At 46.5% G+C, this 26,361-nt stretch overlaps 1 protein-coding gene across 3 annotated transcripts in view; it reads right to left on the reverse strand.

Moving 5' to 3' along the window:
• Positions 1 to 4,999: 4,999 nt before the first annotated feature.
• The window catches only part of ARL3 (ADP ribosylation factor like GTPase 3), a 43,747-nt gene continuing 22,385 nt past the window's right edge, over positions 5,000 to 26,361 (reverse strand). For 2 of the 3 annotated variants that reach the window (XM_054436820.2, XM_054436822.2), the window contains exons 4-6: positions 18,630 to 18,680; positions 14,254 to 14,439; positions 5,000 to 5,278 (exon numbers count right to left, since the gene is read on the reverse strand). In XM_054436820.2, the coding sequence (XP_054292795.1) occupies positions 5,231 to 5,278; positions 14,254 to 14,439; positions 18,630 to 18,680 (285 nt within the window). In that variant the 3' untranslated portion in view covers positions 5,000 to 5,230. The remainder of the gene's footprint in view (positions 5,279 to 14,253; positions 14,440 to 18,629; positions 18,681 to 26,361) is intronic. The other variant, XM_054436821.2, reaches the window with a different exon arrangement.

Consider the following 26,361-nt stretch of genomic DNA (forward strand, 5'->3'; position numbering starts at 1 on the left):
TGCAAGGTATTGTCCTAGATCTAGGCACTTTGTTTACATGAGATCTCTTTTGTTTTGATACTTTGTTTACATGAGATCTCCCTGTGCTGGTGGCCTAGTCAACATCAAAATGCTGGGATTACGGGCATCAGCCACCTCGCCCAGCCACACTTTTTAATTGTACTGTGCTGTCCCTTTTTTGGGCAGGGAGTGCTGGGAAGGGTTTTGCCAGATTTATCAAAACAAAACCAAAAAGCTAGGATGGCCAGTTAAATTTGAATTTAAGGTAAACAACGCATTTTTTGAGTGTTATACTGATGTCCCAAATATTGCATGGGATATACTTGAATTAAAAACTATTCATTGTTTATCTGAAATTCAAGTTTAACTGAATGTTCTGTAATGTATCTGGCAACCCTAATTCTTCTTTCTCCTGCTTCCAGCTACCAGCTAGTTCTGCCCACAGCTTGCTCTTTAAAGGCCGGGCACAGTGGCCCACGCCTGTAATCCCAGCACTTTGGGAGGCCGAGGTGGGCAGATCACGAGGTCAGGAGATCAAGACCATCCTGGCTAACACGGTGAAACCCCGTCTCTACTAAAAATACAAAAAAATCCCGAAAGTTAGCCGGCGTGGTGGCAGGTGCCTGTAGTCCCAGCTACTAGGGAGGCTGAGGCAGGAGAATGGCATGAACTCGGGAGGCGGAGCTTGCAGTGAGCCGAGATTGCGCCACTGCACTCCAGCCTGGGCGACAGAGCGAGACTCTTGTCTCAAAACAAACAAACAAACAAAAAGTAGCCAGACATGGTGGTACATGCCTCTAGTCCCGGCCACTTGGGAGGCTGAGTTGGAGGATGGCTTGAGCCCAGGAGGTTGAGGCTGCAGTGAGTTGTGACTGTGCCACTGCACTCCAGCCTGGGTGACAGAGCGAAATCCTGTCTCAAAAACACAAAACACACACACACACATACACACACACAAATGGTGAGGCCCTTTGGGACCAGCTGTGCTGCTGTGTCTCTAGCCTGCTGAAGGGACAACGAATTCTTCTGCTCCAGAGGGCAGAGCCCGGGACAGCTGCCAACTCTGCACCTTCCATGTAACACTGGGCAGGTCTGTTCCCTCTCGGAACCCTCTGTAAATGGAAGATCCAGTTTTAGGTACTATGTAACTGCAAGTCTCCCTGCAGGCCCTAACTTTGCTAATTATTTCTTCTCCCTTTTTCCTGTCTGTCGGGCTGGACCTGGCCAAGGATGAAAGCCAGTCTATGGTTGTGCTGTGTGAGCAGAGGACACCCAACACCTGGGGCAGGGAACCCAGGGGAGCAGTGCTCGTCAGAGGCTGAGGGGAGGAGGCTGGGCAGAAGGAGCACTCAGAGGCTGGGGGCTGAGGCTGCTGGGAGATGAGCCATTGACAGATTTTTTTTTTTTTTTGCGATGGAGTTTTGCTCTTGTTGCCCAGGCTGGAGTGCAATGGCGCTATCTCAGCTCACTGCAACCTCCGACTCCTGGGTTCAAGCAATTCTCCTGCCTCAGCCTCCCAAGCAGCTGGAATTACAGGCATGTGCCACCACGCCCGGCTAATTTTGTATTTTTAGTAGAGACGGGGTTTCACCATGTTGGTCAGGCTGGTCTTGAACTCCTGACTTCAGGAGATCTACCTGCCTTGGCCTCTGAAAGTGCTGGGATTACAGGCGTGATCCGGCCCTGCCATTGACTGTTTTTGTTCTCCAGAGGCGGCAGCTTGCTGAGCATTCAGACCCAGGCTCCAGGCCCCACCTGCACTTAAAGGCTCTGTGATTTCAGGCAAATTCCTTAACTGGGGCAAATGTCTCAATTTCCTCCTCTGCAAAGGGGGACTAATGCTCACCATGATGTATCTAAAGTGCTTGGCACGTAGGAGGGGCTTAATGAAGGGCTATTATTGCTATTGTTGGTATCCTATTTTATATATATATCCTTCTGGAAAAAACCTCTTGAAGAAAGCTAACCCCTGAAAGGACAAACACATTTCAGGCCCTCTCTGAGCTTCGGCAAAGAACACAACACATTCCAGGCTGCCTTCATTCCAGCTAAATTTTATTTGTCGGATTTTTGACAGACGTCTAAATTATACATTGAGTTTTCCACATGACCAAACACCACATCTCTTCCTTTGATTATCATTTTCAAAAGGGATTATAAAAAAAGAACCTTTTGATGGATCAGACTGAACCCTGAAACCACATGGAGTGCAGAGCTAAAAATAAAAGGCAGTAAGAACTGGTCCCCGAGAAGGAAAGGAAAGGGAAATCAAAGCAAACTCTGACGGGAATGGAGAGACGAGTCCTGGTGAGGGTGACATGGTGTCACCCTCCAGGCCAGGCCGGATAAGGAGCGGCCAACAGTGAGGGTGGGGCGCAGAGTGGCACAAAAATAGCCACTACTTTAGTACAGAGGGGAATAAAGAAATTTGTCAAAAGCAAGGAGAGAGAAGTGGAGACAGAGGGAGGGAGGAAGGAAGGGGGCAGGACCATGTCCTCCCAGCAGCCGTGGGAGCTGCGGACTCCTTTAACCCTGGCACATTTCTAACCGCCGGCATAATCGCTGACTTTCAGCTGTGCACCGACATGTTCCCCAGCTCAGCCCACATCAATGACACCCTTGTTTCCATAGTAACCAAGGGAGAGTGAAGGGGAAAGGGTGTGTTGCATTGGGTGCAGGGAATCCAGCCAAAAGCAGCCACACGGGGTAGGTCGGGAGGAGGGGAGGACTCGAGTTTTTCCCACGACTGGCTTGAGCACATATCACGAGCACCCCCCTAGGCCTCGCCTGCCCTCCGGCCCTCAGCCCTCTCCCCCGCACATTCAGATGCAATTGTGCGCAGGGCAAAAGTCTCACTAAGACTCACTGGGGACGAGAGGAGGGGAAAAGGGGTCTTCCCTTTCCAGCTTCAAATTCTGTCTTCTGGTCAGGGGGCAGGAGTGGGCAGGGAAGAGGTAAGAGGGCTTTAAAAAGTATTTTGTTTTTAAATGGGAGCTTTCAAACTCTGCCTTTTTCAGGCTTCTCTCATCTACCCCAGAGCCCCAGGAGGGTTCAAAAGGGCTCAAAGGGAAGATGAAAGCTTGTGACATCTGCAGTGTCTCTGTGTCTCTGCAGCTGAGGAGGAAATCAGAACATTTACAGAGGCCGTTATCAGAGGAGTGGCTTCTGCCTGCTAGCAGAGGCCTTGGGAGGGCTCTTTAAAACAGTCCCCTAAGTTGGTGGTAAAAGAACAAAAATATTTTACAGACCCTCCACTGCCAGAGTCAAAGTTCCATATTGCAGTGTTCCAAAATTGCAGACCTCCAAGCAGGCATTTTGCCCCTCAGATAACTTGTCCCTGATGAACTCTTCGGAAGAAAAAACAATTTTCAAGTGCTAGAGCCACACTTGCAGCCTGCTAGAAGGGGGATTTCTGATTCCTTATAATTCTGTGTTGCCTCTGTAAGAGAGGAGCTTGGGTGAGCCAGAGAAGCCAGTGGAGGAGGCTGCAGAGAGCAGCTAGCTCTGCGGTTTAAAAAAAACCCTCACTTTCTTTTGTTTTGCAAGTCCTTACAGGTCTGTCCACAGCAACTCTGGGGCACCTTTTCATGGCTGGCTTTGTTAATGACTTTCATGTCAGACCACTTTTGAAGCTGGCTATGCCTCAGTCTCTGCTGCATACTCTTAGCCAGAAAAAGCTGGGTACTGAGGACCAGGGGCTGCAGTGGCCCCTTCAGTCTGCTCACACACCCTGATGGGCTTGGGAAGGGCCACCTCCCAGGATGAGAAGGCAGCTGGCCCCCAGGGACCCACCAGTCACTGGACAGTCTCTTATTCATTCTCTGAAAACCCCTGAGCTCAGGCACCAGAACAGAGTTTAATTCAGGAGCTGGGCAATGCTCTGGCCTGTTTCCCCATGTTTGAAGCTGAGGATTTGTGAGGCTCAGGGAAACAAGCTCGTTTTGCAACAAGGGGCAGGAGAAATGTTCTGCTATTCCTTTCCAATCAATCAACAGAAGACAGACATTCTGCTGCAGAAAGGCAGAGGAGCCCAGCAGCTGGGGTGACTCTGGCTTCCCTGGACACGACCCCTGCAGTCACACACATACCCATGTCCTCCCCAGCAGCAAACCCTCTCCACCCAGGAACATCCCACACCACCAAGTTGCCAGCACTGTAAAAATTGATCTCTCTAAAAATCGATCTGCCTGGCTTTTCTCAGTGGAGCAGGTTCATGGTAAAGCTGCATTTATTTCTAAAATCTGATAGCAGCAGCCTATTGTGATCGTTTAAACACAGAATTCTTTGAGCTTTAGAAATCCTGTCTATAGGATGGCGGTGGAGAAGCCAGCTAATCTCAGAGTCAGCTGCTCACTGCTCCACTGAGCTGGAGAAAGCCTGTTTATGCTAGCCTGAGCCCTCGATGTGAGAGCTTTTTAAGGACCTTGTAATTTTTCTGGAATTAAACCTCCCACCTCTCCTTACATTCCAGATGTCATTACAGTCAAAAGTCATAAGAATTTGCTTCTCTGTGTGGCTGGCTGGGGCGGGGGCAGGGGTGGGTGGGATGGGGTATGTTTCTGTAGTGACTTGTCTGCAAGAAAAGAGTTTTGTTTTTTTTTTTTCTTTTTCTGTCCAAAGAGTGAGGATTACATACGTAGTCTGTGACCTGCAAGATGATGAGATGGTTTAATTATCTGCCTTTTCTCCCCTGACCCCCACCCCCACCAGCAGCTTCCTGCCGGACAGACTGAAGCCTCGCTGGGCTGGTGATGGTAAAAATCACTGACAGCACCAGCAAACACTGTCTGTGGTTTCAAAACCATGGAGGGAATGCAAGGGACGGGTCAGTAAATAAATGAACTCAGCAAAGCTGCTTCTTCCTCTTTTTCATTTTTTTTTTTTTTTCGAGAGGAAAAAAAAGCCCACTGGAATTGTCTAAACTGCAATGCAATCTCTTGCTCATTTAAAAGATCTCATTTTCTAATCATGTGCTTTGAGACATTTAATACTATTTCAATTATGTAGAGGAAATAATATAATTCCTTTATTTGAAAAATGATACTGAACCTCAGAGATCAGTTAAATCTACTGCTGGAATGGGGATTCTTTCTAAACTGTGTTGTTCCTTCTCTTCAAACAGCTGGAGCTGTACACAGATGGAAAAACATTTGGTCAGAAAGCAGCAAATTAGTGTTTTTCAGGACCGAATTCGGCTCCCGCAGCTCCTGCGTCTCCATTCGTCTAGATTTTATTTCTTCTTTGCATTGACATTTTTGCAGACCCAGTTCATGCCATCCTTTGAGGGAAATGGGCAGAGAAAGGCAGTGTTAGTTATAAGAAAAGCACCACACACTCCAGCTTGGAGGGGCGGGCAGTGGGGGTCCCAGGCCCTCCCTCCCAGACCGCCAGCTTTAGGGAGTTTGCTTGGCTCAGGGGCCCACCTGGGTGACCAGGGACAGTGACCTCCCAGGAGGAGGAGGAGGGAGGTCTCTGAGAGCCCAAGAGGGCGATGGGAGGGGGACGACCAGCGCCTGAACTTGAGATGGGTCCTCAGGAACTCCCTCTGAAAAAATAAACACATCCAAAGCCTGCATCCAAAGCCTGACTGAAGAGCTATCAGGAAAGATTCCAGCCATTTTTGGCTTTTTCTAAAAGCTGACCTTTGCCAGGGCATTAAATTCAATAAGCCACCCTTTTGGTGCCCCATGTGTTTACAGTGTGACAGTGTACACTTGGGTTAAATTAAATTTCTTTTTGGAAAAACAAACCTACTGCAGTGAGTGTTGCGAGGCACACACCAGGGCGATGTGCATTTACTTCTCTTCCTGCAGCACTCCAGATAGGTTTAAAAGGGTCTGGCCCGCTTCTTATAGCTTTAAGCATCAGCATCCAGAGGGACTGGGAGGAAGCTTCCCTTAAAGGCACAATGACCTTGAAAGCACCCTCTCTTAGAAGGCTGAAGAGGGACCAAGGTAAAAATCACACAATGCCTACAGCCACCTGGCAGGCGGCACAATTCCTACGGATGCCAGGCCTGTCAGAGATGAACTCCTTCCCAACCCCCTTTGGAGCCAGACCTGGACCCTCTCCCCTTCCCTAGAGTCTCCCCAACCTTCAAGAGTGTGTGGAGTTCCCTCAGAAGCCCTGAACAAAATCCAAGGCAGCTGCTGCCATGAGTCCTTCCCCTGGCATCTGTAACAGAGGCTCACGGAGGTCCCAGCTACATCTGCACACATCAGCCTTCCTGGACACGCCACCGAGTCCCACATTTCCTGTGGCCACGGATCTAGCTGCTGAACCTGAACAGCTGAGACAGCTTACGGTAATAAATATCAGCTGACACCCTTGGCCATTCGGAACATTAATCCCATAAACAATACATCACTGCAAAAAACAACCAGCAGGCATCCTCTCTCCTGGCTCATCTGGCCGTCACCTGAATTTACGTGATTACAACTCTGCCAGTTGCTGTCAGCGCACTTGGGCAGCAGACCCAGATAATCTGACGGCTGTCCCAGAGCCGACATCTGACCTTTGCCAAGACGAGGCCGGTGGCGCCGAAAGCCCGAAGGTGGACAGCACCTGGCAGCAGCAGGGGGAAGGGCAGAGGAATGCCGAGGTGGGAGAAATGGGGACTCCAAACGCATCTCTAATTACAATGGGGTCAGCTACTTACTCTGAGAAGCTAAGGCCAATTTTAAGACCATTTTATGAAAAGGATTAATTTAAAGAGAAGCATGTTTAATTTTAGTAGCTAATTGGTTTCCAGGAAAAAAAAAAGATCACCTGCCAAGAGACAAAAAAGATTTTACAAATAAAAGAGGGATGAATAAGATAAGCATCTTCTCTCGCCTGGGAAGCTGAATAGCTCAGCACTTACATAGCACTTTCCACCTTCAGGGGCTCGCACAAACACTCAAAGGTGGGCACCTCAACACTCTCTCCTCTACGGAGGCTCGCAATCAAACCATCTTCTCAGAGAAATCAAGGACAGTGTGCCCACACTATGTGAACAGCGCTTTGCCTTTTCCTTGCTTTATGGCTGATTAAGGAGAGATTATTGCATATAACTGAACATGAATGCAGGCAAAGAGATAGGAAAAATATTTACTCAGCTGCAGGAGCCCAAAGCAGAAGGTGGAGGGTGTGGGGTGGTTTTATGCCGGGTCTCTGTTATGGAGGCAAAGGAGGGTTCAAACGGCAGAGCCCTGCTGAGGGACAGTGCCTGGTGTCTCCAGGTGCCTGTGAGGGCCAGTAGTGGTGAAGCCCTTCCAGCCACTGCCCTGCCAACAGAGGGCGCACAGAGGCCAGTCCCTGCCAGCTGACCCCCAGCCTGGGCCCCTGCAGCTGCCGCTGCAACCCTGAGTGTGGGAAGCACAGGGAGCGTAAACAGGGGACCGAGCCCTGTGGCTGCCCTGGGCCCAGGAGGCCCCTCTAATCTGAAGCGGCTAGGGCTTGGGGAGTGGCACCTTTCTTGTGCTGGGTGGAAAAGAACTGGGCTGGAGGTGGGAGGGGAGGGAAGGGGAGGCATTGGCCAACGGTGGTACCTCCTCAATCACGTGGCCATGGATCTAGCTGGGGCAAGCTTTGTCAATCACATCGGGGCAAGCTTTGTCAATCACATTGGGGCAAGCTTTGTCAAGCTGCCTCCTGGAAAGGAAAGGCAATGGTGGTGCCCAAGCTTCCCTAGGGGAGGCTCCCATCAGACTTGCTGGAGATTATATTCCCAGAACCTAACATGATGTCTAGCCCACAGCCCACTTAATTCACATCTTTTAAGTCAATCCTTGTAGAAGCCTGCAAAGTGGGTGCTAGTCTTATTTCTCTATCACAGCTGAGGAGATGAAGGCACAGGACAGAGCAGGGCAACGGCAAGCTGTGGTGCCCAGCGTGGTGCTCCAGAGCTGCTTACCAGTTCTCCATGGATGTGGGTACCTGCCGGGTGAAGGGTTCTGCCCCAAGCTTAGAGAGGAGCTGGGAAGCACCCTGAAGACGGGAAAGGGAGGAATTCTGGTTTTATCCTCCTTGTGACTTCCGCTGAAAACAGGGGCCTGAGACTGGAGTAGCCCCCGCCAAGCCTCCCTGCAGCTCCGATAGTGCCAGAGGTTGTTATGGGCCATTCAGTTCTCAAGATTCCTGGGCTGTGGGTATCTGTATATGCAGAGGCCTGGCTATCTACCTGGCTGCACAATCCTCACATATTAACCATCCACCCAGACCACCACCTCCAGTGGAAATGCTACATTTAGAGAAAACATACTTGCAAGAGGAGGAACCTTCTGCTTCTTATGTTTAAATAAATGTTCCACACTACTCTTGCTTTCATCTGGCAAGGAAGCCTTTTTTTTTTTTTATTTGAGATGGAGTCTCGCTCTGTCACCCAGGCTGGAGTGCAGTGGCATGATCTCGACTCACTGCAAGCTCCGCCTCCCGGGTTCACGCCATTCTCCTGCCTCAGCCTCCCGAGTAGCTGGGACTACAGGCGCCCACCACCATGCCCAACTAATATTTTTGTATTTTTAGTAGAGACAGGGTTTCACCATGTTAGCCAGGATGGTCTCAATCTCCTGATCTTGTGATCCACCCACCTCAGTCTCCCAAAGTGCTGGGATTACAGGCGTGAGCCACTGTGCCTGGCCGAACCTTTACTGTTAAAAACTGGTTTGACCCATTTTCTGCACATTTGATCTTCCTTATGGGGATGACGATCTTACGGTATGAATAATCCTCCCTTCCTTCCTTCCCTGGACCCTCCCCTGACCAATCTTGCTGAAACTGAATTTGAATTGATTAGCTTCAATTCAAAAACAGAGACTAAAGAGAGACATGGAATTTCAAATACTGAGCTTTGTTTGGCCTCCTAGAGAGGAAATAAAGTTCCCGATGTCACAATATTATTCTCCCCTATAACCACTGGGAGAAACAGCAGGCCACCCCTAAGCATACAGGGGAAACTTACTCCTCCCAAATCTCTGCATCCCAGAAGTTAAGGTGCACTGCTTCTTTCCTAGGGAAAAGTGGTCTCTGACTACGCTGCTCTCTTAAATTTGATCTCTGTACATTGCATCCATCACTGCTGGGTAGCTGGAAGGAAGCGGTGGCAGCCGTGGCTGTGTGGGCCTGGTTTTTAGAGACATGCTGGTTACATGGTCACAGCAGTAATTGCTTTCAGACGATGAGGTGCTCGGACCCTTGCTGAGCAATGCAGCCTACCCCATTGTGCCATCAGGCCCCCAGGGTCAAGGAGCAGCTGGATGCTGCTTACATCAAATATGGCTCGCTATTAGTAGTTTTTTTTTCTGGTGATAAAGGGCATTGCACCAGAGAGGCAGCAAAATCGCATGTCCTGAGACTGCTTTCTTAAGTCTCCAGAAAAGTTTGAAAATTTAAAAATAAACCTGAGGTCTGACTCACAGATAAGCAGTTCCATATACACCTGGAGTCAACAACAACTGACGCCAGGCCTAGAAAGAAGTGGTAAATTTTGTTTTTCAAAATATCGGGCCAGGCGTGGTGGCTCACGCCTGTAATCCCAGCATGTTGGGAGGCTGAGGCAGGCGGATCACCTGAGGTCAGGAGTTCGAGACCAGCCTGGCCAACATGGTGAAACCTTGTTGCTACTAAAAAAAATACAAAAAATTAGCCAGGCGTGGTGGCGGGCATCTGTAATTAATCCCAGCTACTCGGGAGGCTGAGGCAGGAGAATCGCTTGAACCTGGGAGGTGGAGGTTGCAGTGAGCCGAGGTTGTGCCATAGCATTCCAGCCTGGGCAAGAAGAGCACAACTCCATCTCAAAAAAAAAAAAAAATTAAAATTCTGTGGCATATTAGGGAGAAGTCCCCCAAATCAAGGAAAAAGAAGCAAAACCAAGAAATGGTTGAGTGAGCATTTAGTGTTCCTCCGGAGGCTGACTCAGGCACAGATCACAGCTTGGCACTCGGACTGCTCATGGCCCCTTTTGTGGACACAAGGCAACTGAAAGCCTATGTGACCTGCTTATGGCTCCTGTCTCCAGGAGGAGGGGAGGAACGTGGGGCAGACATCACAAGAAAAGGTGAGCATGAGCGGGTGGCTGGAGAGCAACATCCAGGGCACGATCTGCTGGCTTAAGGTTATGGGAGGAGGCAAGTCTCCGTGGCGACCATGGCTAGAGGTCAGGTTAAAACTTTGGATCTCTGCTTTGAGAGGAAATTCAAAGCCAGTATCATTTTAATTACACATACCACACACACATGCACACTCACAGTATTTTAGAGAGAAAATGTCTTCAAATGCCTGGAACTATAACAGCAGGAAGAGCTGTGGTTTGGGGTTCAAATTCAGGTCTGTAGGTGGAGGAGGGATGGATTTCTCGATACCTTTCTCTGGCTCTAAGCCAGATCCTTTGTTCACTATTTTCTAGATACCCAAGGAGGGAAAAAAAAGAATGAGAGTCCCAGTGCAGAATGTTTCATCCTAGGAGGGGCCCTGGCAACCTGGGCCTGACCTCGAGGGTGCAGAGTGACACTTCCTCCATGTTGATAATGGAGTCTGGCTGAGGAAGGTTTCGGTTCTCCCTCCCAGACATTTTTCAGTTTCTCCTCTTTCCACTTTCATCCACTTGACATAACTGGGTCTCTCCTCATCACTCCCCTGGACAGTGGGCCTCTTGGCGGGACAGAGTTTCTGAGATTGATGATCTCCTTCCGCTTCTCGTGCCCTTTACCTACTCTCTGCTCCTGATGGTCTCCCGTGAAAATCTGCTTTAATTATGCGATGGGCTGGCTTCCCAGTCAGCACCAATGAGGAAAAGAAACCCCGGTTCCATCCTCTCTCAAAAGTCAGTTTCCACACCTGAAGCAGGGGCTGGTGAACAACACGTGGTATTTCTCACCCCTGTAACGGCTTCATATGTGCTGCCTTCAGGACACCAGGTGGAATGGGACCCTGAAATCCATCCCAGGAATCACTAACTTCCATAGTCTCAAATCATGTGTTTAAGTTACTCCACTAATGAGAAGTGATGTACCTGGCCCTACTTCATCCACAGAGGGGCGTGGCTCGCCATCTAGCAGCTCCATGGCTGTCTCCTTAACTCACCCCCGTGAGGCTACCTATTGTTTAGCAGTACAAGACAGGTCTCTTAAATATGTTTTGATTAAACACATATGATGTACGTGTCTGTCTTTAAACACTTGAAACTGCAACAGAAATTCCAGGTCCTTTTTTTATTTTTAAACCTTTGTACATTTTCTTTCAGAGTTGTTAGAATCAGATGTCACCTGACTTGCCTATTTAGAGCCTAATCATTTGGGCCAGCTTTTGGGGAGGTGGGGTAGGGTAGGGAGGAAAAACAGGAATTTAGGGCATTTCAGTAATTATTGCACAGTTTTCATGTTTGAAAGTGAACCTCAAACCATTAGATCTTATTGAAATTTTTCATTAGATCTTACTGAAGTTTTTCAGTTTTAGAATATTTTTAGCCCTAATAAATAAAAATTACTAAAGGCCTGTACTTCAACTAAGCAATGCTGGAAAGGAATTCCACTTAAGTGACTCTTTTTAAGGCAAAAACCAGGAAGCTGGTGTGTGGACAAGAGCTTGGGTCAGAGGCACCACCTTAGGGAGGTACACAGTCAACCAGTGGCTCATAGTGAAAAGCGTTTCCACAGCAAAACTCCACGACCTTTCTCTAGTTCCCAAAGCTTACCACGAAAGGACAATAGACAGCAGATTCCCTTCTTAATTAACATTTTTATTAAATAACCCATTTCAAATAATAGTTAAATTCTCTAAATTTATATCATTCTATTAACCATAATCTAATCTCATTAACCTTGAAATCCCAGTCTTAACTACCCAATTCTATACACCATGGTACTATCTACTAAACTAATTAAGTGACCTTCAAACTATTTCTCCTCCATACAAAAATCATTTTTTATTTTTTTGCTCATAGTTTTTTGTTGGATCTCTCTTGATATCATTTCCTGTGAACTTGGTTGCTGAAGGCCCCAATCTGGGAAGAACTTTCTTATCAAAATCAAATCATATATAATAATCTCACTTTACTCACTCAAACTGGTTTATTTTGCAGCCCTCCCCTGCCTGTCCCCAACCCCACCCTCTAGCTGCCTAGTAGCTTGCGGCCTCTTTTGTGGCCTAAAGATCCCGTGAAGGGCACCGAGTGTCTACGGTGGTTACACAGCCAGGAGCATGGAGCTCTATCCTTTAATCTCCACCTGATGGGAGTTGGGGGAGGGCTGGGGGTTGAGAAGAAAATGACAGGAGCTCCCTCTCTACCTCCAGGCTTCTCTGAAGCAGTGTCCTTGACTTTAAATGCCACGGCTCTAAATACTGATTCTAGATTACTCAATTCTGATTCTAGATTACTGAAATACTGATTCTAGATTACTCTAGTCCTCCTTTTTCACATCCCTAAGGCTGGTGGAAGATACAAGAGCCTTACTATTAATTCTCGCTTTGCTTTTTCTTCAACACTCTGGTCAAGCAAAAGGAAGATTCCAGAGCTGTACTCGCACTTTCTTACGAGTATGCACACAAACTGTATTGCTTTTCTTCAGCCCCACCTTCATAATAGCCCCCAACCTCAAGATGCTCTCAGCTTTCTTTTTTTTTTTGAGACAGTGTCTCGCTCTTTCACCCAGGCTGGAGTGCAGTGGCACAATCTCGGCTCGCTGCAAGCTCCGCCTCCCAGGTTCAGGCCATTCTCCTGCCTTGGCCTCCCGAGTAGCTGGGACTACAGGTGCCCGCCACCACACCCGGCTAATTTTTTTGTATTTTTAGTAGAGATGGGGCTTCACTGTGTTAGCCAAGATGGTCTCGATCTCCTGACCTCGTGATCCGCCTGCCTCGGCCTCCCAAAGTGCTGGGATTACAGGTGTGAGCCACCACGGCCGGCTGCTCTCAGCTTTCTAAATTTGTGATCTAAACCTTTTAGACAGGCTCATGCTGAAGTGGTTTTCAGAAACACAAGAAAATTACTATCTTTTATTGGGTCTCATCTTCATCAAAATAACCTTAGGCCTTATGACTGCCATCCTATGTGCAATCGGAGTAAAATATGTTAGACAAATTTTGATTGTTTATTTTTATTTATTTATTTATTTTGAGAGAGAGTCTCGCTCTGTTGCCCAGGCTGGAGTGCAGTGGTGTGATCTCGGCTCACTGCAACCTCTGCCTCCCAGGTTCAAGCGATTCTGCTGCCTCACCCTCCCAAGTAGCTGGGATTACATGTGTGCACCACCACGCCCGGCTGATTTTTTTTGTATTTTTAGTAGAGACGGGGTTTCACCATGTTGGCCAGGCTGGTCTCGAACCCCTGACCTCAGGTGATCCACCCGCCTCAGCCTCCCAAAGTGCTGGGATTACAGGCGTGAGCCACTGCACCCGGCCTTGATGTTTTAAAAAGCAGCCAGGGCCGGGCAGGGTGGCTCACGCCTGTAATCCCAGCACTTTGGGAGGCTGAGGCAGGCAGATCACTTGGGGTCAGGAGTTCAAGACCAGCCTGGCCAACATGGCGAAATCCCGTTTCTACTAAAAATACAAAAAATTAGCTGGGTGTGGTGGTGCATGCCTGTAATCCCAGCTACTTGCAAGGCTGAGGCAGGAGAATCACTTGAACCTGGAAGGCGGAGGTTGCAGTGAGCCGAGATTGTGCCACTGCACTCCAGCCTGGGCAATGAGAATGAAACTCCGTCTCAAAAAAAAAAAAAAAAAAAAAAATTAGGGGGAGCCTGCTTTTCCAGTACGCAGTCCCTCAGTACAAAGCATGGGGCTTTCTGTCAGCAGAAGCCTCCCAGTGGGAAACCAACCTGAAGTAGCAGGAAACAGACACCAACCCTAGGGGCAGGGGAGATAACCAACAGAAGAAACAAAAACACTTCTAGGATGACTAGTACGTGTGTGGTTATTGGTGGCTATCACCTTGGAAGTACAGGCATTTTAGCATCCGTAATATTAGACACAACACAAAACCCCAATCCAATCAATCATCAAAGAATCCTAGACTTAGAGACAATCCTCAGTCTTCTGTTCTCACATCCCTCCCAAAGGGGAAGCTTGCTGCACATGTGGGGTGGCTTACCTGGGGCACTGCTGGAGCACCTCATGATATCTGATTGGTTGCTAAGCAGAAAAGAACCAAATTCCTCCATGCCCTTCATATCTTGGAATGGCTCATCTGCCCATCAAAATCAGCCCAACCAATGAGACAGACCACCTCGGTTAGCTGTCATGTTGCCAGATGGCCAAGCCTTCCTGTAATCTCACCTGAACGCCCTCTCCTGTGAGCGCTGAGCAAGACTGGATCTGCCAGACTCGGTCGCGGATGGTATGCAGGTTCAGTCCTTCTGCAATTTCAGAGGCAGGGGCTGCTGTGAGCAAATCCTGCTTCTTAGCAAAGATGAGCACTGGCACACAACTTAGTTTTTCTTCCTCCAGTAATTCTGCTAGTTCCTGGATTTTGAGAAGGGACAGGGAGGGAAGGTTAAAATCTATAAATCTATGATATTTAACCATACACTACTTTTTTTTTTTTTTTTTTGAGACAGAGTCTCGCTCTGTCACCCAGGCTGGAGTGCAATGGCGTGATCTCGGCTCACTGCAACCTTCGCCTCCCAAGTTCAAGTGATTCTCCTGCCTCAGCCTCCTGAGTAGCTGGGACTACTGGCATGTACCACCACACTCAGCTAATTTTTGTATTTTTAGTACAGACAGGGTTTTGCCATGTTGGGCAGGCTGGTCTAGAACTGCACACCTCAGGTGATCCACCCGCCTCAGCCTCCCAAAGTGCTGGGATTACAGGCGTGAGCCACCATGCCCGGACAACCATGCAGTTCTAATCAGAAAAAAAAAACAGTTAAGCCGATCAACTAGCAACTTTCAAGAGTAGTGATTCTCAAACTTTTTTTTTTTTTTTTCTTTTTTTTTTTTTGAGACAGGGTCTCGCTCTGTCGCCCAGGCTGGAGTGCAGTGGCGCAATCCCGGCTCACTGCAACCTTCCACCTCCCAGGTTCAAGCAATTCTCATGCCTCAGCCTCCTGAGTAGCTGAGATTGCAGGTGCACACTACCATGACCAGCTAATTTCTGTATTTTTAGTAGAGATGGGGTTTCACCATGTTGGTCAGGCTGGTCTTGAACTCCTGGCCTCAAGTGATCTGCCTGCCTTGGCCTCCCAAAGTGCTGGGATTACGGTGTGAGCCGCCGTGCCCAGTCTGATTATCGAACTTGAACCTGTATAAGATTCCCCTGGCAGATTCCTGGGCCCAACCCGGAGATGCTGACTTTGGAAAGTCTGAGCTAGGGCTCAGGAATCTTTTTTTTTTTTTTTTTTTGAGATGAGTCTCGCTCTGTCGCCAAGGCTGGAGTGCAGTGGCGCGATCTCGGCTCACTGCAACCTCTGCCTCCCAGGTTCAAGCAATTCTCTGCCTCAGCCTCCCAAGTGGCTGGGATTACAGGCACCCACCACCACGCCTGGCTAATTTTTTTGTGTTTTTAGTAGAGACGGGGTTTCACCATCTTGGCCAGGCTAGTCTTGAACTCCTGACCTTGTGATCCACCCGCCTCGGCCTCCCAAAGTGCTGGGATTAAAGGCGTGAGCCACCGTGCCCGGCATAGGAATCTACATTTTTAGCAAACTCCTGAAGTGATTCTGCTACAGATGATTCACAGATCACTTTTTTTTTTTTTTTGAGACAATATCTCACTCTGTCACCCAGGCTGGAGTGCAGTGGTGAGATCACAGCTTACTGCAGGCTCAACCTCCTGGGCTCAAGCGATGCTTAACTTAGCCTCCTGATCAGCTAGCTGGGACCTCAGGTGATCGCCACCATGCCCAGCTAATTAAAATTTTTTTTTGGCCAGGCGCAGTGGCTCACCCATGTAATCCCAGCATTTTGGGAGGCCGAGGTGGGCGGAGTTCGAGACCAGTCTGACCAATATGGTGAAACCCTGTATCTATTAAAAATACAAAAATTAGCCGTGCATGGTGGTGGGCACCTGTAGTCCCAACTACTTGGGAGGCTGAGACAGGAGAATTGCTTGAACCCAGGAGGCAAAGGTTGCAGTGAGCTAAAATCATGCCACTGCACTCCAGCCAGGGTGACAGAGCGAGACTCTGCCTGGAAAAAAAAAAAAAATTTTTTTTGTAGAGACAGGGTTTTGATATATTGCCCATGCTGGTCTTGGACTCCTGGGCTCAAGGGATCCTCCTGCCTCAGCCTAACAAAGTGCTAGAATTATAGCGATGAGCCATCACACCTGGCCCATAGAACACTTTTGAGAAAATCATTCAAGGGAGAAGACAAGAAGTGGTTTGAGATTCAAAACTTACCCAAGGTTATTACCTGCAAATAACTTTCAATGTGTGTGTGTGTGTGTGTGTGTGTGTGTGTGTGTGTGTGTGAAATTTAAACTGAAAATGACAATTACTTTAGAGATAATTCTGTTTCATCAATCTCTATCTCTAAAACATGCATGCACATGCTTCACATTTCATCAAACCTACATCCTAAAATAACTTTATTGGTCCATCTGGCAAGGTCCCTGATATTTAGGTTATAGGTTGGGGTCTAAAGTATATGTGATTTTGTTTACAAAAACCATAGGAAAGGGTGTATGTGTACTTAAATGATAGGCCCCACCTTTTCCTCATTAAATCCACATTTTAGCTACTTAAAACACGTGGGCTTTCAAAGAGAACTGTATGGATCAAGAGGCAGATGACTACATAGGACCCCCTCCACCTCCAAGCTCATTTCACATGAGTGATAATCCAGAAATCATCAGGGTATGGAAGGGTAGTGGGTTGTTTCCAGAAGTCTGGAGAGTTCTCAACTCAATTTCAAAAAAAGGGACATAAACATGAGAACTGCTACCTTTGGAAGGCCACCTGTGGTCATTTAGGACACAGGCCAACAGGCCAAGGACTCTGCAATGATAACTTTTTTTTTTTTTTGAGTCGGAGTCTCAGTCGCCCAGGCTGGAGTGCAATGGCGCAATCTCGGCTCACTGCAAGCTCCACATCCCGGGTTCACACCATTCTCCTGCCTCAGCCTCCCAAGTAGCTGGGACTACAGGTGCCCGCCACCACGCCCGGCTAATTTTTTGTGCTTTTAGTAGAGACGGGGTTTCACCGTGTTAGCCAGGATAGTCTTGATCTCCTGACCTTGTGATCCACCCGCCTCGGCCTCCCAAAGTGCTGGGATTACAGGCGTGAGCCACCGCGCCCGGCGCAATGATAACTTTTTAAAAAACTTTTTTTTTTTTTTGAGATGGAGTCTCACTCTGTCACCCAGGCTGGAGTGCAGTGGCACAATCTTGGCTCATGGCAACCTCTGCAGTGGGTTCAAGTGATTCTCCTGCCTCAGCCCCCAGAGTAGCTGGGACTACAGGCACGTGCCACCACACCCGGCTAATTTTTTGTATTTTTAGTAGAGACAGGGTTTCACCGTGTTAGCCAGGATGGTTTTGATCTCCTGACCTCAGGTAATCCGCCCGCCTCAGCCTCCCAAAGGGCTGGGATTACAGGCGTGAGCCACTGCGCCCAGCCCTTGGCTTGTGCATTTCTTCCTGTCCTTTCAAATTTGTCAAAGTTACCCCTGAATCAATTAAGTAGGTATTGAAAAAGGTAAATAAAAATGAGAAGTGACTTGTTCCTCTGGGTTCATTTTCACATGGCCTGGGAAAAAACCTCAAGAGTCTTTGGGCATGGTGCTAAGTTCCACTTGTCTGTATCTCATATATTCAATTTGATTAAAGCTAAAAAGTTTTAATTAAAAAACTGTTTAGGCTGGGCATGGAGGCTCACGCCTGTAATCCCAGCACTTTGGGAGGCTGAGGTGGGTGGATCATCTGAGGTCAAGAGTTCAAGACCAGCCTCGTCAACATGGCGAAACCCTGTCTCTACTAAAAATACAAAAAAATTAGCCAGGTGTGGTGGCACACGCCTGTAATCCCAGCTACTTGGGAGGCTGAGGCAGGAGAATCACTTGAACCTGGGAGGTTGAAGTTGCAGTGAGCTGAAATTGTGCCATTGCACTCCAGCCTGGGTAACAAGAGTGAAACTCTGTCTTGGAGGGGAAAAAAAAAAAAACTGTTTAAAGATCTCTCAACTAATTTCAGACAACTGGTATTTTTGTGTGCTTGCTAGAATAACTGTCTTGTTTGAACTGTAAAGGTTAACAAACAAAACAAAAGAAAAACCTCCCTCACTCTCACACATTTACAAGGTTGATTAATGAATACCCAGTTATTTGGGAACTATCTCAACAGAAGAATTAGTATTTAAAAAATATACTAGGCTGGGCGTGGTGGCTTACGCCTGTAATCCCTGCACCTTGTGAGGCTGAGGCGGGAAGATCACCTGAGGTCGGGAGTTCGAGACCAGCCTGACCAACGTGGTGAAACCCTGTCTCTACTAAAAATACAAAATTAGCCAGGCGTGGTGGTGCATGCTAATCCCAGCTACTCGGGAGGCTGAGGCAGGAGAATCGCTTGAACCTGGGAGGCAGAGGTTGGGGTAAGCCGAGATCATGTCATTGCACTCCAGCCTGGGCAACAAGAGCAAAAACTCCGTCTCAAAAAAAAATATATATATATATATATATATATTAGACCTTTGATATAAAACAAAATAATTATTTACCTGACCTGTCTCTTCAAATCTTTTTCTGTCTGCACTGTCGATTACATATATCTATAAAGGAAAAGAAGAAGGTTATTTCAGTGAGCAGAGATGGAAAAGACAGGGCAATTTCTGCGAAAGGAGCAGGTGATCCGCAATCAGCATATTCCAATTAGCACAACATACAGAAATTGACTGGTGAGTCTCATCTCATTTATGAAGGCCAAACAAACAAATATACAAATTAATTAAATAGGGATGCCCAGAAAAAAACTTCAGTAATGCTCCAAAGTCTAGGATTTAGGAAAACCAAGTGGGATAAAATAGCTACATTTAATGGGCACTTGATGTTGTCACTATACATTACTAGGTCTACTCTATTAACCCTCATTACAACTCTACAATATAGATTTCACTATTTTCCTTTTTTTTTTTTTTTTTGACACAGAGTCTTGCTCTGCTCTGTCACCCAGGCTGGAGTGTAGTGGCGTGATCTCGGCTCTGGGTTCACCCCATTCTCCTGCCTCAGCCTCCCCAGCAGCTGGGACTACAGGCGCACACCACGCCTAGCTAATTTTTTTGTATTTTCAGTAGAGACGGGGTTTCACTGTGTTAGCCAGAATGGTCTCAATCTCCTGACCTTGTGATCAGCCCGCCTCGGCCTCCCAAAGTGCTGGGATTACAGGCGTGAGCCACTGCGCCTGGCCTTTTTTTTTTTTAAGACGGAGTCTTGCTCTGTTGCCCAGGCTGGAGTGCAGTGGTGTGATCTTGGCTCACTGCAAGCTCCGCCTCCTGGGTTCAAGCAATTCTCCTGCCTCAGCCTCCCGAGTAGCTGGGACTACAAGCACCCACCACCACGCCCAGCTAATTTTTTGTATTTTTAGTAGAGTCGGGGTTTCACCGTGTTAGTCAGGATGGTCTTGATCTCCTGACCTTGTGATCCACCCGCCTTGGCCTCCCAAAGTGCTGGGATTACAGGCGTGAGCCACCGCGCCTGGCCTATTTTCCCATTTTATTCATAAATAAACATAAGCACAAAGTCAAGTAATTTGCCCAAATTACATCTGGTACTTGGGAAAATTGGGATTCAAACTCAAGCTCATAAGTCCATAGCTGCTCTTAACCTGTCTGCTATACTGCTTCCCAGATTGTCAGAATGGAAGGGATGGTGCTTTGAGGCATTTACAATCCTATATTCCTCAAATCTCAAAGTACCATTTGCAGCATTAACTATATGCTGACTTCAGAGGCTGATGACAAAGGAGACACAGCTGGGTCAAGATCAAATACTGGAAATAGTAAGGACAGAGTCTTTGCCAGAAGCAAGAAAAGTCTTGAGATTTATCATAAACTGCAAATCCCAAGATTTCTCCCCACCCCTGAATTTTAGTAATTGCATGAATAACATCCTACAGCAATAAGGGAAATAAGGTAACACAAACACACACACACACACACACAAAAGGGGAAGAAAGATCACCTATAGTTATACCACCAAAACACATTAACTAATTTCCTATGGAAATCTCCCTTTTAATCCGACTTCAGGTGAAAACTAAAAAAGAAACAGATATAATTTTGTAGATTTTTTTCATTAAATGATGTATTAATGTTTTCTCACTTGCTAATCTAAAAATTTTCAATCTTTCAAACTTTCTTTAAAGAATTTAAAATTGCTATTAGCCTAATGGTATAATGGAAACATTCTCTTTTAAAATAGCATATCCAACTAAAAACCACACACAATCTTCAGTTCTCACCATTACATACCTTAAATTATGTAAGTTACAAGCATTTTTGTACTCAAAGTCACCATTACATACCTTAAATTATGTAAGTTACAAGCATTTTTGTACTCAAAGTCATATTCTGTGCTACACTGAAAATCTCTTTAGAAAAAAAAAAGACCAATTAAAATTCCTCCGCTTAATGCTATTTAGAGTCGCAAATGCTAAATATTATACCAGAAACCAAGTTCAGCCCTTTCCTTCAAGAATAGTCTATGTTTCGGCTGGGCGCGGTGGCTCACGCCTATAATCCCAGCACTTTGGGAGGCCAAGGAGGGCAGATCACCTGAGGTCAGGAGTTTGAGACCAGCCTGACCAACATTCAGAAACCCCGTCTCTACTAAAAATACAAAATTAGCCGGGAGTGGTGGCGCATGCCTCTAATCCCAGCTACTCGGGAGGCTGAAGCAGGAGAATCGTCTGAACCTGGGAGGCGGAGGTTGCGGTGAGCTGAGATCGTGCCATTGAACTCCAGCCTGGGCAACAAGAGTGAAACTCTGTCTTAAAAAAAAAAAAAAGAATATGTTTCTACTTGGAGAATCATAGGAGAGAGGATGAATATGTTTGGTTTCAATATTTTTGTGTGGCATTTTAATTATTGCTCATTATTATTATACTCTGATTCAATGTCAATACATGCACTAATGAGCTGTGCACACCACAGATACCCAACATTCTATGTGTCTGATAAGTCACTCTGCAGAATATGGTGCTCGCTTAGTTTTCTACCAGTGAGGCTCACCTTCTAGAAGTAGCAGGAAGAGTATAAACACAGATGAAGAAAGAAGAAATGCAATGGGAGAGTGAACCTCAATATAAAAGACCTCATTCAAATTATTTTATAGTCTACAGTAGGCTAGAATGATCCTCACTCAAGCAATAGTCCAAGAAGATGTGAGGGAGGACCAGGCACGGTGGCTCATGCCTGTAATCCCAGCACTTTGGGAGGCTGAGGTGGGTGGATCACGTGAGCCGAGATCACGGCACTGCACTACAGCCTGGGCGACACAGTGAGACTCTGTCTCAAAAAATACATATATAGGCTGGGCGCAGTGGCTCACGCCTGTAATCCCAGCACTTTGGGAGGCTGAGGTGGGCGAATCAGAAGGTCAGGAGATCAAGACCGTACTGGCTAACATGGTGAAAATCCATCTCTACTAAAAATACAAAAAATCAGCTGGCACGTGCGGTACTGAGGAGGCTGAGGCAGGAGAATCGCTTGAACCCAGGAGGCAGAGGTTGCAGTAAGCCAAGATCGCACCACTGCACTCCAGCCTGGGTGACAGAGTGAGACTCTATCTCAAATTAAAAACAAAAAACAAAAAACATATATTTATGTGAGGGAGGAAAGAAAGATCAGGTCATTGCTAGGAGTGTCTGGAGCTCAGAGGGCTGCTTGGTGGCTATGTGCAAGTCATCTGGCAAGAAAAGAATGACAAAGCAGGAGAAAGGTGTGCTGGGGGCAAAGGCTATGAATAAAGGTGAAGGTAGGAAGGAAGAGGCTGAGACAAGGCTGATAATATGGTTAAAGATAGTGGATGCAGTGGCTCACGCCTATAATCCCAACACTTTGGGAGGCCAAGGCAGAAAGATCGCTTGAGCCCAGGAGTTTGAGACCAGCCTGGGCAACACAGTGAGATCCCATCTCTGAAAACAAACAAACAAAATTAGCAAGGTGCAAGTAGCATGTGCCTTGTAGTCCCTGTTACTCAGGAGGCTGAGGCAGGAGGATCCCATAAGCCCAGGAGATTGAGAGAGTGTGCTATGATCGTGCCATTGCACTCCCCCGGGCCACAAAGTGAAACCCCATCTCTCTCTCTTTTTTTTTTTTTTTTTTGAGATGGAGTTCCACTCTTGTTGCCCAGGCTGGAGTCCAATGGCGCGATCTCGGCTCACCGCAACCTCTGCCTCCCGGAGTGAAACCCCATCTCTTAAAAAAAAAACAACAAAAAAACCCCAGAAGTTTGATATGAAGAAACAGACAGTTGGGAGAGGATGGTGAGAAATGGAAAGATCATTTTAATAGTAGACAAGAAAGATGACCTGTCAAATGCCAGAGAATCCAGAGGCTGAAGGTCAATGAGAAGAAAGCTTTAATTTGTACTCATAATTATTTGCTATTTATTGCCTTGACATGAAATTTCACTGCAAGCATTTCCATTACAAGATTACAAAGGAGGATTTTCCTAAATTATACGCCAATTTTCCCTATAATTTGGCATTTTCTCAAGTAACTTTTACAAAATTTGAAAATTACTACACAATCATTCTAGGAGTCAATCTATAAGGAAAGCGTCCCATTTATTAAGAAAAGAGCCAAATCAAAAAGTCATGGGCACAAATAAATCTCTGGTGATCCCACAAATGTGTTTTTCTGCAGCGGTATACTCTTTTTTCTTTTTTTTTTTTTTTTGAGACGGAGTCTCGCTCTGCTGCCCAGGCTGGAGTGCAGTGGCGCAATCTCGGCTCACTGCAAGCTCCGCCTCTCAGGTTCACGCCATTCTCCTCCCTCAGCCTCCTGAGTTGCTGGGACTACAGGCGCCCGCCACCAGGCCCAGCTAATTTTTTGTATTTTTAGTAGAGACGGGGTTTCACCGTGTTAGCCAGGATGGTCTCGATCTCCTCACCTCGTGATCCACCTGCCTCAGCCTCCTAAAGTGCTGGGGATTATAGGTGTGAGCCACCGTGCCCGGCCTTTTTTTTTTTTTTGAGAAAGAGTCTCGCTCTGTCGTCTAAGCTGGAGTATAATGGGGCGATCTCCGCTCACTGCAACCTCCGCCTCCTGGGTTCAAGCAATTCTCCTGCTCAGCCTCCTGAGTAGCTGGGACTACAGGTCCATGCTATCACACCTGGCTAATTTTTGTATTTTTATTAGAGACGGGGTTTTACCATGTTGGCCAGGCTGGTTGTGAACTCCTAACCTCAAGTGGTCTGCCCACCTCGGCCTCGCAAAGTGCTGGGATTACAACCATGAGCTATGGCGTCCGGCCCTGCAGCGGTATACTCTCATCCTCATTGTCCCCTCCCCAGCTCCTCCCAATATCTCCATGCAATGTCTGTTTCCTTCTGGACAATAGCTAAAGATAAGGATTACCTTTATTATTATTTTTTTTAAATAGCATAGCTATTGGTTAACTCAGTCATGTAAAAAATTTAAAAAGGCATTTTTTTTTGAGACGGAGTTTCGCTCTTGTTGCCCAGGCTGGAGTGCAATGGCATGATCTTGGCTCACTGCAACCTCTGCCTCCCGAGTTCAAGCGAGTCTCTTGCCTCAGCCTCTGGAGTTGCCGGGGTTACAGGCATGCACCACCATGCCCAGCTAATTTTGTATTTTTAGTAGAGACAGGGTTTCTCCATGTTGGTCAGGCTGGTCTCAAACTCCTAACCTCAGGTGATCTGCCCATCTCAGCCTCCCAAAGTGCTGGGATTATAGGCGTGAGCCACTGTGCCGGGCCAAAAAAAAGATTTTAAAAGCTCCAAACAAATTAATAGTCAATTTAAAAATTTTTTGATCTTTTGCCAGATAGCATCAGGGAAAGTTAAACATTTATTATGATCCTGACTCATCTTTAAACAGTACGGACCTTCACAAATAAGTCATGAAAGCTACTCGAAAGTAAGGTTATATAATCCACGGCATGATGCTTTAGGCAAAGCCAATTCACATCTTTTTTTGGCAATTATTTTGAAATGCTTATTTGGTTATGGGAGGAAGACCTAGAGAAAAAGATTTGTTTTCATGGAAGTTCAGCCAACTCCAGATCACCAGAGAGGGCTCGCCCAGCGTGTGGACGGAGGGCTTTGTTCCTCCTCTTGCTTCTGCTCCTCCCAACGCCGGCTGCCACCTTTTGTCCATTTTATTGCTCCTAAGTATAACATTTCTCCACCAGATGTGGACAGCAACAAGAAGGTGTGACGCTAACCAGCATGGCCTTTTTTTTGATAGCTTGAGTGAAAGTCTATGGAAGTCTCGAACTGACCAGATGTCTAGATAACTTGTGGTTTTCAATTACATGTGCTTCCTCTAGCTTCAGTAGTATAGATACGTAAGTGTGAGAGATTTGGAAATGATACAAGAGATGGTTATCTTGTTTTAGGGTGTTTGAGATCTTGATGTCCTACACTTTAGATATGGAAATGATTACAAGTTACTTTATTTATTTTCTTTTTTATTATTTATCTTATTGTTTTTTGAGACAGAGTCTTGCTCTGTCACCCATGCTGGAGTGCAGTGGTGTGATCCCGGCTTACTGCAACCTCTGCCTCCCAGGTTCAAGCGATTCTTCTGCCTCAGCCTCCTGAGTAGCTGCGATTACAGGTGCCTGCCACCATGCCCGGCTAATTTTTGTATTTTTAGTAGAGACGGTGTTTCACCACGTTGGCCAGGCTGGTCTCAAACTCCTGACCTCAAGTGATCCACCTGCCTCAGCCTCCTAAAGTGCTGGGATTACAGGCGTGAGCCACTGTGGCTGGCCTACTTTGTTTAAATTATGTTAAGTTTAAACACAAAGCTGATATTAATAATAATACAGTAAATGATTAGTAGTAACATGAATATATCTTGAAAAGACATTTATATCTATCAAAAGGCTGTTATTATTTCTGGGCCTAAAGAGAAATGGAAGATACCCTATCCCCTCCCTTCCATCACGCTTCAAGTTTTATTTCTTAGTCACTACCCTCAAATTAATAAAGCTGAAGTCAGATATTCTCAATGTCATCTTCCCTAAGAATAACTCTGGTACTTCTAGGAGTTACCCTTAGTCTTTCAAACCTCTTTTTTTTTTTTTTTTTTTTTTTGAGACGGGGTCTTGCTATGTTACCCAGGCTGGTCTCAAACTCCTGGGCTCAAGGGATCCTCCCACCTCAGCCTCCTGAGTAGTTGGGATTACAGGTGTGCACCACCAGACACAGTTTAGAGAACCATTTAATTTAATACTCCAAAGCAAGGGTAGGCAAACTTTTTCTGTAAGAGGTCAGCAGTCAATATTTTAGCCTCTGTGGCCCATACAATCTCTTTCACAACTCTTGAACGCTCCTGTTATTGTGAGAAGGCAACCACAGAAAATCTGTAAACAAATGTATGTGGCTATGTTCCAAGTAACTTCATGGACACTGAAATGTGAATTTCATGTAATTTTTACATGTTGTGAAACATTATTCTTTTGGCGTTTTTCTCCCCAACCACTTAGAAATGTAAAAACCACTCCTAGCTTGAAGGCTGTACAAAAACTGGAGGCAGCCTGGATCAATTTGTCGACCTGCTCTAAAGCAAGATTTGATTACGGTACTCTAGAGATAATGGGAAAGAATGAACCAGGCAACTCTTGTGTCAAGTCTCAAGCCTGCTCTTCTAGGCAGTGTGGAGTCTAGCATAATAAGTCTTTTTCAACCAACAATGGAAGACTATTAAACACAGACAAATATAACCCATCCACCACCTTCACTCTAAGCTGCTACAAAACTGGCAGACAGGGCTGTGAGTCACAAGGCCTTAGACTCTAACCCCAGGGACTCAGCTGCTCCCCCAAACTTGTATAATCTCAAACAGCACTGGAAAATAATGAAAGGTTGACTCTCAATCCAAAATATTATCTTGTACTAGTGCCGAGTACAAGGATGTAGCTGGAGGAAGCTTCTCTAGGGTTGTTGTGAACCGATTTTTGCTGGATTGTACGTTAATTCCCGGGCACTCTCAGATCATGTGAATGTGGAATTCAGGGTTACATTATATTACAACCAACTTGCAGTCTGCCCTCAAGCTATTAGAGCTTATGATTTAAAATTACCCTTACCTGGAGACCAGAAAGTTTCTGAGACCTCCTTATGGAGACTTACAATCATTAATGTCTTTATATACTTCTCTTCCTTGGGTATTTCTTTCAAGATACCTTAATCCAGCAGAGGAACAGATAGGAATGTAATTTCTCTCAGCCACCTGCTTTTTCCTAACTCATGATTGAAAG

Source organism: Pongo pygmaeus, chromosome 8 (assembly GCF_028885625.2).
Source record: "Pongo pygmaeus isolate AG05252 chromosome 8, NHGRI_mPonPyg2-v2.0_pri, whole genome shotgun sequence".
Classification (NCBI taxonomy): domain Eukaryota; kingdom Metazoa; phylum Chordata; class Mammalia; order Primates; family Hominidae; genus Pongo; species Pongo pygmaeus.